This window comes from Lipophrys pholis, assembly GCF_963383615.2.
Source record: "Lipophrys pholis genome assembly, chromosome: 6".
In the NCBI taxonomy this organism is placed as follows: Eukaryota; Metazoa; Chordata; class Actinopteri; order Blenniiformes; family Blenniidae; genus Lipophrys; species Lipophrys pholis.
Genome location: NC_137629.1, coordinates 742,722 through 756,239, shown reverse-complemented (window position 1 = coordinate 756,239; position 13,518 = coordinate 742,722). Strand labels below are relative to the sequence as shown.

At 50.8% G+C, this 13,518-nt stretch overlaps 1 protein-coding gene across 1 annotated transcript in view; it reads left to right on the top strand.

Annotated features, from left to right (window-relative positions):
* The window catches only part of afg2a (AFG2 AAA ATPase homolog A), a gene marked incomplete at its 5' end in the record, with an annotated part of 94,684 nt that overhangs the window by 5,062 nt on the left and 76,104 nt on the right, over positions 1-13,518 (top strand). The window contains 7 exons of the mRNA XM_080465534.1: positions 67-125; positions 319-903; positions 987-1,116; positions 1,283-1,339; positions 1,421-1,544; positions 6,442-6,543; positions 6,618-6,771. Of these exons, the coding sequence (XP_080321660.1) occupies positions 67-125; positions 319-903; positions 987-1,116; positions 1,283-1,339; positions 1,421-1,544; positions 6,442-6,543; positions 6,618-6,771 (1,211 nt within the window). The remainder of the gene's footprint in view (positions 1-66; positions 126-318; positions 904-986; positions 1,117-1,282; positions 1,340-1,420; positions 1,545-6,441; positions 6,544-6,617; positions 6,772-13,518) is intronic.

Below are 13,518 nucleotides of genomic sequence, written 5' to 3'. Positions count from 1 at the left end.
GCTGGTGGAAACATGCAGCTGCTGCTCAAACGTCTTGACCAGCAGAACCAACTGTTGTGTGTTCAGGTCCAGAGACGACAGGGTGGACTCAGAAGACTTCAAGAACTTCCTGCTGAGGTCTTTGGGTCAGTATGACCTCACTGAGGTTTTTCCTCCACGTCTTTGAAGTTCAGTGTGTAACAGTGTTTCTACGACACCATTCTCACAGTAACTAAAATACTTAAGTAACTTCCTCAGACTTGTGGTTTCATGGTCAGAACGACTCCAGTGTCTTTTATTGTGAAACAGTCGCTCTGTTTCCTGTCTGTTCTGCTCCAGAAGGAAACGTGGTTCTCCCAGGAAGCATCGTCTCCCTGACGTACTTCGGCCGCCCGTGCAGCGTGCGGGTGGAGAGCGTCCGGGGGCAGGACGGGGTGACCCTCCACAGAGGCCCCCCCCCCACCGGCACCCCCGACACAGAGCCGGACTCGCTGCTGGACTCCACCTCTGACCTGTGTCTGCAGCTCGGGACGCTCAGCGTAGACGACCCGGCGACGCCGGGCTCCCTGGGGGGGCCCGGAGAGCCCGGTCCTGCAGCCAGCACCCCTGTACGCCCGTCCCTCTCCCTCCCTCCCCTCCCGTCACTGTCCCCATCCCCCACTCCTCCACCCGGCCCCCCCACGGACCCGGAGAGCTGGCTGTGCTTGGAGGCACCCCCTGCTGGGGCTCTGAGCACCGACACCTTTTACCGCCTCACCAGCGCCACCAGAGTCCGCTTCAGGTCCAGACCGGAGCCGGCGGACGCCGAGGGTCAGAGGTCAAAGGTGACGTTCAGCATGATCGGAGGCCTGGGCATCCAGCTGGACGCCATCAGAGAGACGATCGAACTTCCTCTCAAACACCCGCAGCTCTTCTCCTCCTATGGTAAGTCGCTGCTCGCAGTCCGGGTGTTTCCTACTCCGCCCTGAGGCTCCGCCCAGGACCTGCTCACTACTTCCTGTGCTCAGGGATCCCCCCGCCACGAGGAGTCCTGCTCTACGGACCCCCCGGGACAGGAAAGACTCTGATTGGACGAGCCATCGCCAACGAGGTTGGAGCTCACATGACGGTGATCAACGGCCCCGAGATCATGAGCAAGTACGGAACACTGACGGAGGTCCTGACTGACGGAGGTCCTGACTGACAGAGGTTCAGACTGACAGAGGGTCAGACTGACGGAGGTTCAGACTGACAGAGGGTCAGACTGACAGAGGGTCAGACTGACGGAGGGTCTGGCTGACGGAGACGTGCTCCTGGTTCACAGGTTCTACGGTGAAACTGAAGCTCGGCTCAGGCAGATCTTCTCAGAAGCGTCTCAGAGGTAAACGTCTCCTGATGAAGATGAAGATCAGCTGATCTGGTCTCCAGAACTGAAGTTCTTCTCCTCCTCTTCCTCCGGCAGGCGGCCGGCCATCATCTTCATCGACGAGCTGGATGCCTTGTGCCCCAAGAGAGACGGAGCTCAGAACGAGGTGGAGAAACGGGTGGTGGCGTCTCTGCTGACGCTGATGGACGGGATCGGCTCGGTGAGGGTGCTGCCTTCACTCCCCCCACGGGGTCACACACTCCCCCCAGTGTCACGCACACTCCTCAATGAGGGCTTTTCCACCAACAAGAACCAGGTTCTAGTTGGTGGTGTTTTTCCACCGTTACCGGAGCCAGTGGAGCTACGTCACTGCGTCACTCCAAAACGTGATACGTCACTGATTTCACCAATTTGGCGCTGACAGCCTCGTCCAGGAACCAGGAGACGGACTGGACCAGGGGTTTAGTCTGGAGCCCCGGAGTGGACATAGAGGGGAAGAATAATAATAATAATAATAATAATAATAATAATAATAATAATAATAATAACAATAATAATAATAATAATAATAATAACAATAACCTGAATGATCCTGGCTCTTATTTTTCACCATTCCAACATTCCATAGTGACTTTCTGCTCCTTTCACTTTATTTCTGGACGTGTCTGAATCAAAAGCTTCAACATGGAGGAATGGAGGTGTAGAATGATAGAACTGCTCTACAGCCGTTTCCATGGTAACCTAGGTAACCACTCTGATTAAAGTTCTCTTTCACATGAAGACATTAAAAGGCTCATTTTAGCTCTAAACACTCCAACTTTCATTTCCAGTAGTTTGTAGTTTGTTTAGTAGTTCCTGAGGAACCAGAAGTCTGGCTTCATTAGAACAGGGGTCTCGAACTCGCGGGCCGTTTGATGTTTCGTGGCGCGCACCTTTCTATGTAAGTATAACGTTATTACGGTCCGTACGGTCGCACTGCGTGAGAGGAACACTGCTGACTTGTGTTTGGTCTTAAACTGTCTTATAATTTCAGGCACATTATGTTGGACATCTTTTGCGAGTTGTCGCAGTAGTAGTAGAAGTAGTCAACAACTTTGTACTTACTGGAGACAACGGCAGGAGTATGATTGATGAGTAAAGCGGTTACACGATGAATACTATTAAATTGAGCTTTTCTATGCACAGATCTCAGGAGGTGACCCATGGCAGGAGCCCCCCCCACACAACCCTCTCACTCCTGGTTACCCACCCACAACTACTAAACCAAACTAAACTAGATGAATTAACGAACACACAATCATTACCAACACTACAAACCTGACATAACCCCGATAATTACATCTAAAACACGACGGGATCACGGGGCAGAGCGCTGCAGTGCATCATGGGAGTTTCTGTACATCGTCTTTTAGCTGCTGTTGGGGTTATTTTAGGTTTAAAACGGCTTCTAGATTATATCTGACGTAGCTGACTGACAGGTGGAGCTCTGCAGCATCTCGAGAGCCGCGGCTCCACGAATACGGATTAAATAATCCCGTTCCCTCCTGATATTAACTTCAGCGATTTATCGTATCGTTCCCAAGCGTTGTTTTTATTTTTTTCTCTATAACCACTCTGGGGCTCCGTGTTCGCTCTAGACTTCTGAAAGCCAGTTCAACCTCACTTCCTCCTTGTAGGTAGAGATACCTCCAGAGATACCTCCAGAGATACTCCAGAGATACCTCCAGAGATACTCCAGAGATACCTCCAGAGATACCTCCAGAGATACTCCAGAGATACCTCCAGAGATACCTCCAGAGATACTCCAGAGATACTCCAGAGATACCTCCAGAGATACCTCCAGAGATACTCCAGAGATACCTCCAGAGATACTCCAGAGATACCTCCAGAGATACCTCCAGAGATACTCCAGAGATACTCCAGAGATACTCCGGAGATACCTCCAGAGATACTCCAGAGATACCTCCAGAGATACCTCCAGAGATAACTCCAGAGATAACTCCAGAGATACCTCCAGAGATACCTCCAGAGATACCTCCAGAGATAACTCCAGAGATACCTCCAGAGATAACTCCAGAGATAACTCCAGAGATACCTCCAGAGATACCTCCAGAGATACCTCCAGAGATAACTCCAGATATACCTCCAGAGATACCTCCAGAGATACTCCAGAGATAACTCCAGAGATAACTCCAGAGATACCTCCAGAGATACTCCAGAGATACCTCCAGAGATACTCCAGAGATAACTCCAGAGATACCTCCAGAGATAACTCCAGAGATACCTCCAGAGATAACTCCGCCCCCAGCTGATGACACATTGGTCCCAGTCTGGCTCCTCTGTGGTCCAGCTATGAAGTAGGACCAGCGTAGCAGCAGGTCAGCCCCTGGTAGTTCGGGGCTTTGGTGGTGGAAAGACAAAGAACTGGTGCTAAGGCTGGTCCTGGACCAGAACTAGAACCTGGTTCTTTCTGGAGGAAAAGCCCTCAATGTCACACACTCCCCCCATTAGTTCATTGCTCTGAACTGTGCACCACCAGATGGCACAACACACACACACACACACACACACACACACACACACACACACACACACACACACACACACACACACACACACACACACACACACACACACACACACACAGCCCTGTAGCGTCCAGCAGAGCGCCCCCTGGTGGAACTCAGGATGTTGTGCAGCTTCCTGCTCTGGAGCTTCTGTTTCTCTTTTTCTGCTGAATTGAAAAGTGGTGAGAAACAAAGGACTGAGTTCATGGTGTCACCTGGTGGAGGACCAGCTCTGTTCATGGTGTCACCTGGTGGAGGACCAGCTCTGTTCATGGTGTCACCTGGTGGAGGACCTCTGAAGCTCTGTTCATGGTGTCACCTGGTGGAGGTCCAGCTCTGTTCATGGTGTCACCTGGTGGAGGACCAGCTCTGTTCATGGTGTCACCTGGTGGAGGTCCAGCTCTGTTCATGGTGTCACCTGGTGGAGGACCAGCTCTGTTCATGGTGTCACCTGGTGGAGGACCTCTGAAGCTCTGTTCATGGTGTCACCTGGTGGAGGACCAGCTCTGTTCATGGTGTCACCTGGTGGAGGACCAGCTCTGTTCATGGTGTCACCTGGTGGAGGACCTCTGAAGCTCTGTTCATGGTGTCACCTGGTGGAGGACCAGCTCTGTTCATGGTGTCACCTGGTGGAGGACCAGCTCTGTTCATGGTGTCACCTGGTGGAGGACCAGCTCTGTTCATGGTGTCACCTGGTGGAGGACCTCTGAAGCTCTGTTCATGGTGTCACCTGGTGGAGGACCAGCTCTGTTCATGGTGTCACCTGGTGGAGGACCAGCTCTGTTCATGGTGTCACCTGGTGGAGGACCTCTGAAGCTCTGTTCATGGTGTCACCTGGTGGAGGTCCAGCTCTGTTCATGGTGTCACCTGGTGGAGGACCAGCTCTGTTCATGGTGTCACCTGGTGGAGGACCTCTGAAGCTCTGTTCATGGTGTCACCTGGTGGAGGACCAGCTCTGTTCATGGTGTCACCTGGTGGAGGACCAGCTCTGTTCATGGTGTCACCTGGTGGAGGACCAGCTCTGTTCATGGTGTCACCTGGTGGAGGACCTCTGAAGCTCTGTTCATGGTGTCACCTGGTGGAGGACCAGCTCTGTTCATGGTGTCACCTGGTGGAGGACCTCTGAAGCTCTGTTCATGGTGTCACCTGGTGGAGGACCAGCTCTGTTCATGGTGTCACCTGGTGGAGGTCCAGCTCTGTTCATGGTGTCACCTGGTGGAGGACCTCTGAAGCTCTGTTCATGGTGTCACCTGGTGGAGGACCTCTGAAGCTCTGTTCATGGTGTCACCTGGTGGAGGACCTCTGAAGCGCTGTTCATGGTGTCACCTGGTGGAGGACCTCTGAAGCGCTGTTCATGGTGTCACCTGGTGGAGGACCAGCTCTGTTCATATTGTCACCTGGTGGAGGACCAGCTCTGTTCATATTGTCACCTGGTGGAGGACCAGCTCTGTTCATATTGTCACCTGGTGGAGGACCTCTGAAGCTCTGTTCATGGTGTCACATGGTGGAGGACCAGCTCTGTTCATGGTGTCACCTGGTGGAGGACCTCTGAAGCGCTGTTCATGGTGTCACCTGGTGGAGGACCTCTGAAGCTCTGTTCATGGTGTCACCTGGTGGAGGACCTCTGAAGCTCTGTTCATGGTGTCACCTGGTGGAGGACCTCTGAAGCTCTGTTCATGGTGTCACAGAGCCGCCAGTTATTAACAATCAGTTTCATCTGGTGTCAAAACAAAGTGTGGTTGTGGAAAGCAGCAGATGAATGAGTGAACATGAGTCAGTCGTAGGATGAGAACATGAATGATCCTCTGATGTGGAGAAACGTTTAGTTTCATCAGATATGAAACGTTGTGGTTGTTTGATCAATAGTAACAATAAACAAGCTGAAGAGTTGTCAACAGTCGTATTGATTAGAACAACAGACGTTCATCTCATCCGATGATCTCATCCGATCATCTCATCCGATCATCTCATCCGATGATCTCATCCGATCATCTCATCCGATCATCTCATCCGTTCATCTCATCCGTTCATCTCATCTGTTTCTCCTTCATTCCAAATGTGTATCGACTGAATCAGAATCTTGATCTTCTGAACTCTGATGTTCTCAACATTTCTCCTCCGTCATAGAGCTGCTGTTGTGAGTGAGTGAGTGAGTGAGTGAGTGAGTGAGTGAGTCAGAGAGTGAGTAGGTGAGTGAGTGAGTGAGTGAGTGAGTGAGTCAGAGAGTGAGTAGGTGAGTGAGTGAGTGAGTGAGTGAGTGAGTGATCATGTGAGTGAGTGAGTGAGTGAGTGAGTGAGTGAGCATGTGAGTGAGTGAGTAGGTGAGTGAGTGAGCATGTGAGTGAGTGAGTGAGTGAGTGAGTGAGCATGTGAGTGAGTGAGTGAGTGAGCATGTGAGTGAGTGAGTGAGTGAGTGAGAGAGTAGGTGAGTGAGTGAGTGAGTGAGAGAGTAGGTGAGTGAGTGAGTAGGTGAGTGAGTGAGTGAGAGAGTGAGTGTTCAGTGAGGTTTCAGTGTGAAGCTGCTGGTTGAGATTCTTCATGTGTTCACAGGAGGGTGAATCAGGTCAGCTGTTGGTCCTTGGAGCCACGAACCGGCCTCACGCCCTGGACCCGGCGCTGCGGCGGCCTGGACGCTTCGACAAGGAGCTGGAGGTACGAGTGTGGAGTAGGACTGGAAGGTGGAGCAGCCCTGAGGGTGGAGCAGCTCTGACGTGTCTCCCTTGCAGGTGGGGGTTCCCGGCGCTGCAGAGCGAGCAGACATCCTGACCAAGCAGCTGAGCTCCGCCCGCTGCAGCGCCACCCGCCAGGAGCTGATGACACTCGCTGACGCCGCACACGGATACGTGGGAGCCGACCTGGGGGCCGTGTGCAAGGAGGCAGGTGAGTAAACCACTGCACCACTGCACCACCACAGGGAATCCAACACTGAGTCCAGAGTCCTCTGATAATCTGATCCTCCTGTAATTTTGTGGAATATTGTAACAGATAATCATGCGACAAAAACGACATAAAGTTTTTCCTTTTTCATTTCTCTTTCACTGATTTACTCCTGAAAACAACATCACACACACACACACACACACACACACACACACACACACACACACACACACACACACACACACACACACACACACACACACACACACACACACACACACACACAGGGTCAGAGGTCAGCTGTAACCACAGAGAAGCTCAGGGTCAGAGGTCAGAGGTCAGCTACCAAACTGATCTGCCTCCTTCATTCATCCAGTGACAATGTGGCTGCATGAAGAAAAACAAAGGACCAGAATGGAGAATAACTGTAGTTTCTTCAGCAGGAAGGAGGAAATGTCCATGACAAACCTTCAACAAATACTTATGACACCTTTAAAAGAATCAAACCATCATTAATCATGTCATTGTTCTTTATTATATACAGTTGTGCTCCTAAGTTTCCATACCCTGGGAGAATCTATGATTTCTTGTCCATTCTTCAGAGAATATGAATGAAAACACAAAACCTTTCTTCCACTCATGGTTGATGGTCGGGTGAAGCTATTTATTGGCAAACAACTGTGTTTACTCTTTTTAAATCAAAATGACAAAAGAAAGTACCCAAATGACTCTGATCAAAAGTTTACATCCCCCAGTGACTTTGACCTGGTAACACACTAACAGGTTAGAATGGCTAATCCAGGTTCCCATCCTGACCTCTGACCTGTTTGTTTGTAGTTAGTGTGTGTGTATAAAAGGTCAGTGACTTTCTGGGCTTCTGACAGACCGTTCATCTTCCATCCAGAGCTGCACAGACGGTTCTGGATTCTGAGTCATGGGGAAAGCAAAATAATTGTTAAAGGATCTGTGAGAAAAAGGTAATGGAACTGCATAAAACAGGACAGGGGTATAAACAGATAGCCAAGGAATTGAGAATGCTGATCAGCAGTGTTCAAACGCTGATAAGAAGTAGAAAATGAGATGAAACCAAACCATGGTCAGGTAGACCAGCAAAGATTTCAGCCACGACTGCCAGGAAAGTTATTCGAGATGCAAAGAAAAATCTATAAATAACTTGAGCTGAAATCCAGGACTCTCTGGAACATCGTGGTGTGGCTGTTTCAAGATGCACAATAAGGAGGCGGTTGAAGAAAAATGGGCTGCATGGGCGAGTAGCCAGAAGAAAGCCATTTCTGCAAATGTCACAAAGTATCCTGCTTCCATTACGCCAAACAGCACAGAGACACGCCTCAACACTTCTGGAACAAAGTCCTTTGGAGTGATGAGACCAAAACTGAACTTTGTGGCCACGACCATAAACATTACATTTGGAGAGGCGTCAACACGGCCTATGATGGAAGGAACACCATTCCTACTGTGGAACACGGAGGTGCATCACTGATGTTTGGGGGGGGGGGGGGGGGCAATGGGTACTTTCTTTTGTCATTTTGATTTAAAAAGAGTAAACACAGTTGTTTGCCAATAAATAGCTTCACCCGACCATCAACCATGAGTGGAAGAAAGGTTTTGTGTTTTCATTCATATTCTCTGAAGAATGGACAAGAAATCATAGATTCTCCCGGGTATGGAAACTTAGGAGCACAACTGTATACAAGCACAGGGTACTTTAATAGAGAAAACCCAACTAATCCACATGAGCGACGGTGGAAAGGAAGAAGTCCCTCTAACAGGAAGAGACCTGCTGAAAGCAGACTCAGAGGTGGAGGCTTCCTGCTGGCCGGGTGGGGGGAGAGGACAGAGGAGAGGACAGAGGAGAGGTCAGAGGACAGAGAAGAGGACAGAGAAGAGGACAGAGGAGAGGACAGAGGACAGAGAAGAGGACAGAGAAGAGGACAGAGGAGAGGACAGAGGAGAGAGGAGAGGACAGAGAAGAGGACAGAGGAGAGGTCAGAGGACAGAGAAGAGGACAGAGGAGAGAGGAGAGGACAGAGAAGAGGACAGAGGAGAGGAGAGGAGAGAGGAGAGGACAGAGAAGAGGACAGAGAAGAGGACAGAGGAGAGGACAGAGGAGAGGACAGAGGAGAGGTCAGAGGAGAGGACAGAGAAGAGGACAGAGGAGAGAGGAGAGGACAGAGAAGAGGAGAGAGGAGAGGACAGAGGAGAGGTCAGAGGACAGAGAAGAGGACAGAGGAGAGGAGAGAGGAGAGGACAGAGAAGAGGAGAGAGGAGAGGACAGAGGAGAGGTCAGAGGACAGAGGAGAGGACAGCGAAGAGGACAGAGGAGAGGACAGAGAAGAGGACAGAGAAGAGGACAGAGAAGAGGACAGAGGACAGAGGAGAGGACAGAGAAGAGGACAGAGGAGAGGTCAGAGGACAGAGAAGAGGACAGAGGAGAGAGGAGAGGACAGAGAAGAGGACAGAGGAGAGGAGAGAGGAGAGGACAGAGGAGAGAGGAGAGGACAGAGAAGAGGACAGAGAAGAGGACAGAGGAGAGGACAGAGGAGAGGACAGAGGAGAGGTCAGAGGAGAGGACAGAGGACAGAGAAGAGGACAGAGGAGAGAGGAGAGGACAGAGAAGAGGAGAGGACAGAGGACAGAGAAGAGGACAGAGGAGAGGACAGAGGAGAGGAGAGAGGAGAGGACAGAGAAGAGGAGAGAGGAGAGGACAGAGAAGAGGACAGAGAAGAGGACGGAGGAGAGGACAGAGGAGAGAGGAGAGGACAGAGAAGAGGACAGAGAAGAGGACAGAGGACAGAGGAGAGGACAGAGGAGAGAGAAGAGGACAGAGGAGAGGACAGACAGACAGATAAGAGAGAGATCCACTCTGTGAAGACTGATCAGGACAGGAGGCTTCAATCCACCTTCAGCTCCACTGTCATGTCCGGTTGGTTCCCCTGTGAGAACATGTTAGAACGTTCTCCCTCTGGCTATGATGACCTCTGCCTCAGGCCTTGTAGGACCTTCATCAGGATGATGATGAGGATCTGAAAGACCTTGACAAGGTGCAGGTAGAGAGGTTTACAAAGACTCACAGTATTGAGTACTCTACTTCTATGATGTCCTCCATTCCATTGATCATCTTACTTCTGGGAGCAAAACATCAAAAGGTAACGGACGAGTCTCTGGTCCTCCTTCTGGATTCCTGGGACTTCCTCCATCTCCTTCAGCATCTCCAACATCTGCTGCAATACAGAGGAAGACAAGTAGACAAATCAAACCTATGTTAGGTAGAAACTCTCAAACTTCATTGATGAGATGTTTTCTTACCTGCTGCTCACTGAAAGGAAACAATCCTAGTACTCTCCCATCATCTCACCTGGCAGAGGCTGAAGAACCAGGTGGACCAGGTGAGATCTTCATACCAGAGGGTATGTAGGAGGAGTGATGGTTCAGGTGTTACAGGTTGTTAGTTCAAACTCAAAGCCATCAGGGCTGAGCAGAGTCTGGCTCCATGCTGGAGGCCTGAGTGACGAGGCTGAAGAGTCCGAAGGAAGGAGAAGAGAGGGTCAAGCTTAGTGGGAGGAAGGAGATGGTGTCACTGGCAGTGGCGTCTCTAGATGGAAAGACTTGGTGGGGCAGGATTTTATTTAGGTCCAGTGACACTACTGAACTCCAAAGTAAAGTGTGCACACCCTTTAAGCCACAACATTATAACCACCATATAGGAGTTGATCCCGTAACAATGTTGAGCCTTGGAAATAGCTGATCAAAAACAAGAAATTCAATAAAAATAAATAATAATCCATGATGGGGTTAGAACCAGGTCATAACAGTTCAACCTCCAGTGAAGCTCCAAGTTAAAGAGATTCTTAAAAAGTCTTCCTCACCGAGTCACACAGTTTACAACTACTTACTTTGACTTTCTCTGCTCAACTAAGCATTTCTGACTCTGAATGTCTGCTCCGGAGCAGGATATGTTCTGGATAAGATCACAGTGAGTGTAAAGCTCCGCCTCCTGACCAATCAGATCTCTTGGGAAATGCCCCGCCCATTCTTAAATGATGGTGATTGGTGGGCAGGTTGAGCTCTGAGCTGCAGCGGAGAGGAGAAGAGAACGTATCTAGAACCATCTTTTAGACAGAACCTAATAAATCCTGGTCTCTGAGCTTTGAAGGATGTTCTGGTTCTGGTTCTGGTTCTTGTTCTGGTTCTGGTTCTGGTTCTGGTTGACTGTTGTTCCAGGTCTGTTTGGCTCCTCGAGGGTTGATCTGGAATAATGATCTTAATAATAATGCTGACGCTGACAGAACTGCAGAACCATGAATTAATGGAAGCAGAACTTCTCCTGTCGTCACGGTGATGAATTAATATTCCAACAGGAACCACACTCACACGGAGGAACCTCCTCCTCAGAACCAGTGGAGGTAAAATGTAAAGTAAAAGAAGAGCAGTGAGGAAGCTCTGCCTGGAACCGTTCTGCTGGAATAAAGTGACAGTGACTCCGGTTCTATTGTCCCATGAATTAATCTGCTCTAATCTCACCAAGTCAGGATTAACTAGTCAGGAAGGTTCTGGTTCTGGCTGCAGCAGCAGTGTTGCTTTGAGCTGCTGGATGTGTTGGAATTCTTCATAATCTCAGAGATTAACTGCTCCTCTATGGTAAAGTCAGCTGCTCTGCAGGGTTTCTCCCTCTGTGATTGGTCACACGCTGCAAGCTCCGCCCCTTTCAGGTGAACGCGTACACGTAGTTCTGGATTGAAGCAGTGAGTTGATAACCTGCTTGGTGGTGTCGGGGATCAGGATCCAAAGTGTCTGGATCAGTCAACCAGGAAACAGAGATCCTGGGTGTGTTGATCAGGTTCCTAGTCCAGGTCTATAGTATGTTGATCAGGTTCCTAGTCCAGGTCTCTGGTATGTTGATCAGGTTCCTAGTCCAGGTCTCTGGTATGTTGATCAGGTTCCTAGTCCAGGCCTCTGGTATAATGATCAGGTTCCTAGTCCAGGTCTCTGGTATGGTGATCAGGTTCCTAGTCCAGGCCTATGGTATGTTGATCAGGTTCCTAGTCCAGGCCTATGGTATGTTGATCAGGTTCCTAGTCCAGGCCTATGGTATGTTGATCAGGTTCCTAGTCCAGGTCTCTGGTATGTTGATCAAGCAGGATGTCAGACTGAGTCGCTGCTCTGCAGAACAAAACATCCGTCAACAGAGAAGATGATTTGAGTCATACTGGAAACCATGAGTAGTAGTATTATTTATAATAATACTACTACACAGACACACACACACAGGAGGAGGAGAAGCAGAAGAAGAATGAGGAGCGGCAGGAGGAGGAGAAGGAGCAGGAGGAGAAGGATGAGCAGGAGGAGGAGAAGGAGCAGCAGAAGGAGGAGAAGGAGGAGCAGGAGAAGGAGCAGGAGGAGAAGGATGAGCAATGGGAGAAGGAGGAGCAGGAGGAGGAGCAGGAGGAGAAGGAGGAGCAGGAGGAGGATAAGGAGCAGCAGAAGGAGGAGAAGGAGGAGCAGGAGAAGGAGGATAAGGAGCAGCAGAAGGAGGAACAGGAGAAGGAGGAGAAGGAGCAGGAGGACGAGGAGAAGGAGAAGGAGCAGGAAGGACAAGGAGGATCACAGACCTATAGAACTCAGAGGTATATACAAGTCATTGATCAGGATTCAGGAGTCTACATCTATATTTCTATGTTCGCTCTGCCTTGCTGTGCGTTTTTGTAGTATTGTAGAGTCACAGCGCCCCTAAAGTCCTGGCATATGTACTACATGCCCTGAGTGGCGTTGAGCTGAGTTCACGGTGGGGTGTGGACGGAGGTTTTTCTCAGAACGCCGGGAGAAAAAAGATGCTTTTGGTTGATGTGGGCGGGGCCTCCGTCTGTTTTTGTGAGTTTTCTCTTTGAACCATCAGTCAGTCGTCACGCCACCGTTGGGAGAAATGTCCCGCCCTTCTCTTCCTGTGTTGAACAAAGGATCTGTCTTGACGCTGACGTCTCTGTTGGTTTTGTCGTCTTCCTTTTATTCAGAGGTTCACTGAAAGCTTTCAGACCTTAAGCACTTAAATAACACTTCCTATGCCCTTGGCCCGCTCTCTCGCTCTCTTCCCCCAGTAACACAGGACCAATTCTTCCCTCCATCAAAAGAGGAATTAGCAGGTTTGGAGGTTTGGAGGTTTGGAGGTTTGGAGGTTTGGAGGTTTGGAGGTTTGGAGGTTTCAGCAGCGCAGCGGGTTCCAGCCTGAGTCTCCAGGGACCAGTTGATGAAAACCCTGGAGCCTCAAGCGTCCAGCTGCTGCTTCTGTGGGCGGCAACACTTTCCTCTCTTGTGCCCCTGGGACCCCCCCGTGACCCCTGGGACCCCCCCGTGACCCCTGGGACCCCCGTGGTCCTGTGACCCCCGTGGCCCTGGGACCCCTGTGACCCTGTGACCTTGGTGACCCCTGTGACCCCCCTCCCCCATGGCCCTGTGACCTTGGTGACCCTGTTACCCCCCTGTGACCCTGTGACCCCCGTGGCCCTGGGACCCCCGTTGCCCTGGGACCCCATGACCCTGTGACCCCCCCCCCCCCCCGAGACCCCCCCGTGACCCCCATGGGCCTGTGACCCTGTGGCCCCCCTGTGGCCCTGTGACCCCCCCCCCCCCCCCCGTGACCCTGTGACCCCCTTGTGGCCCTGTGGACCCCCCCCCCCCCCATGACCCTGTGGCCCCCCTGTGACCCCTGGCTGGAGGAAGGCTTGTAGTTTG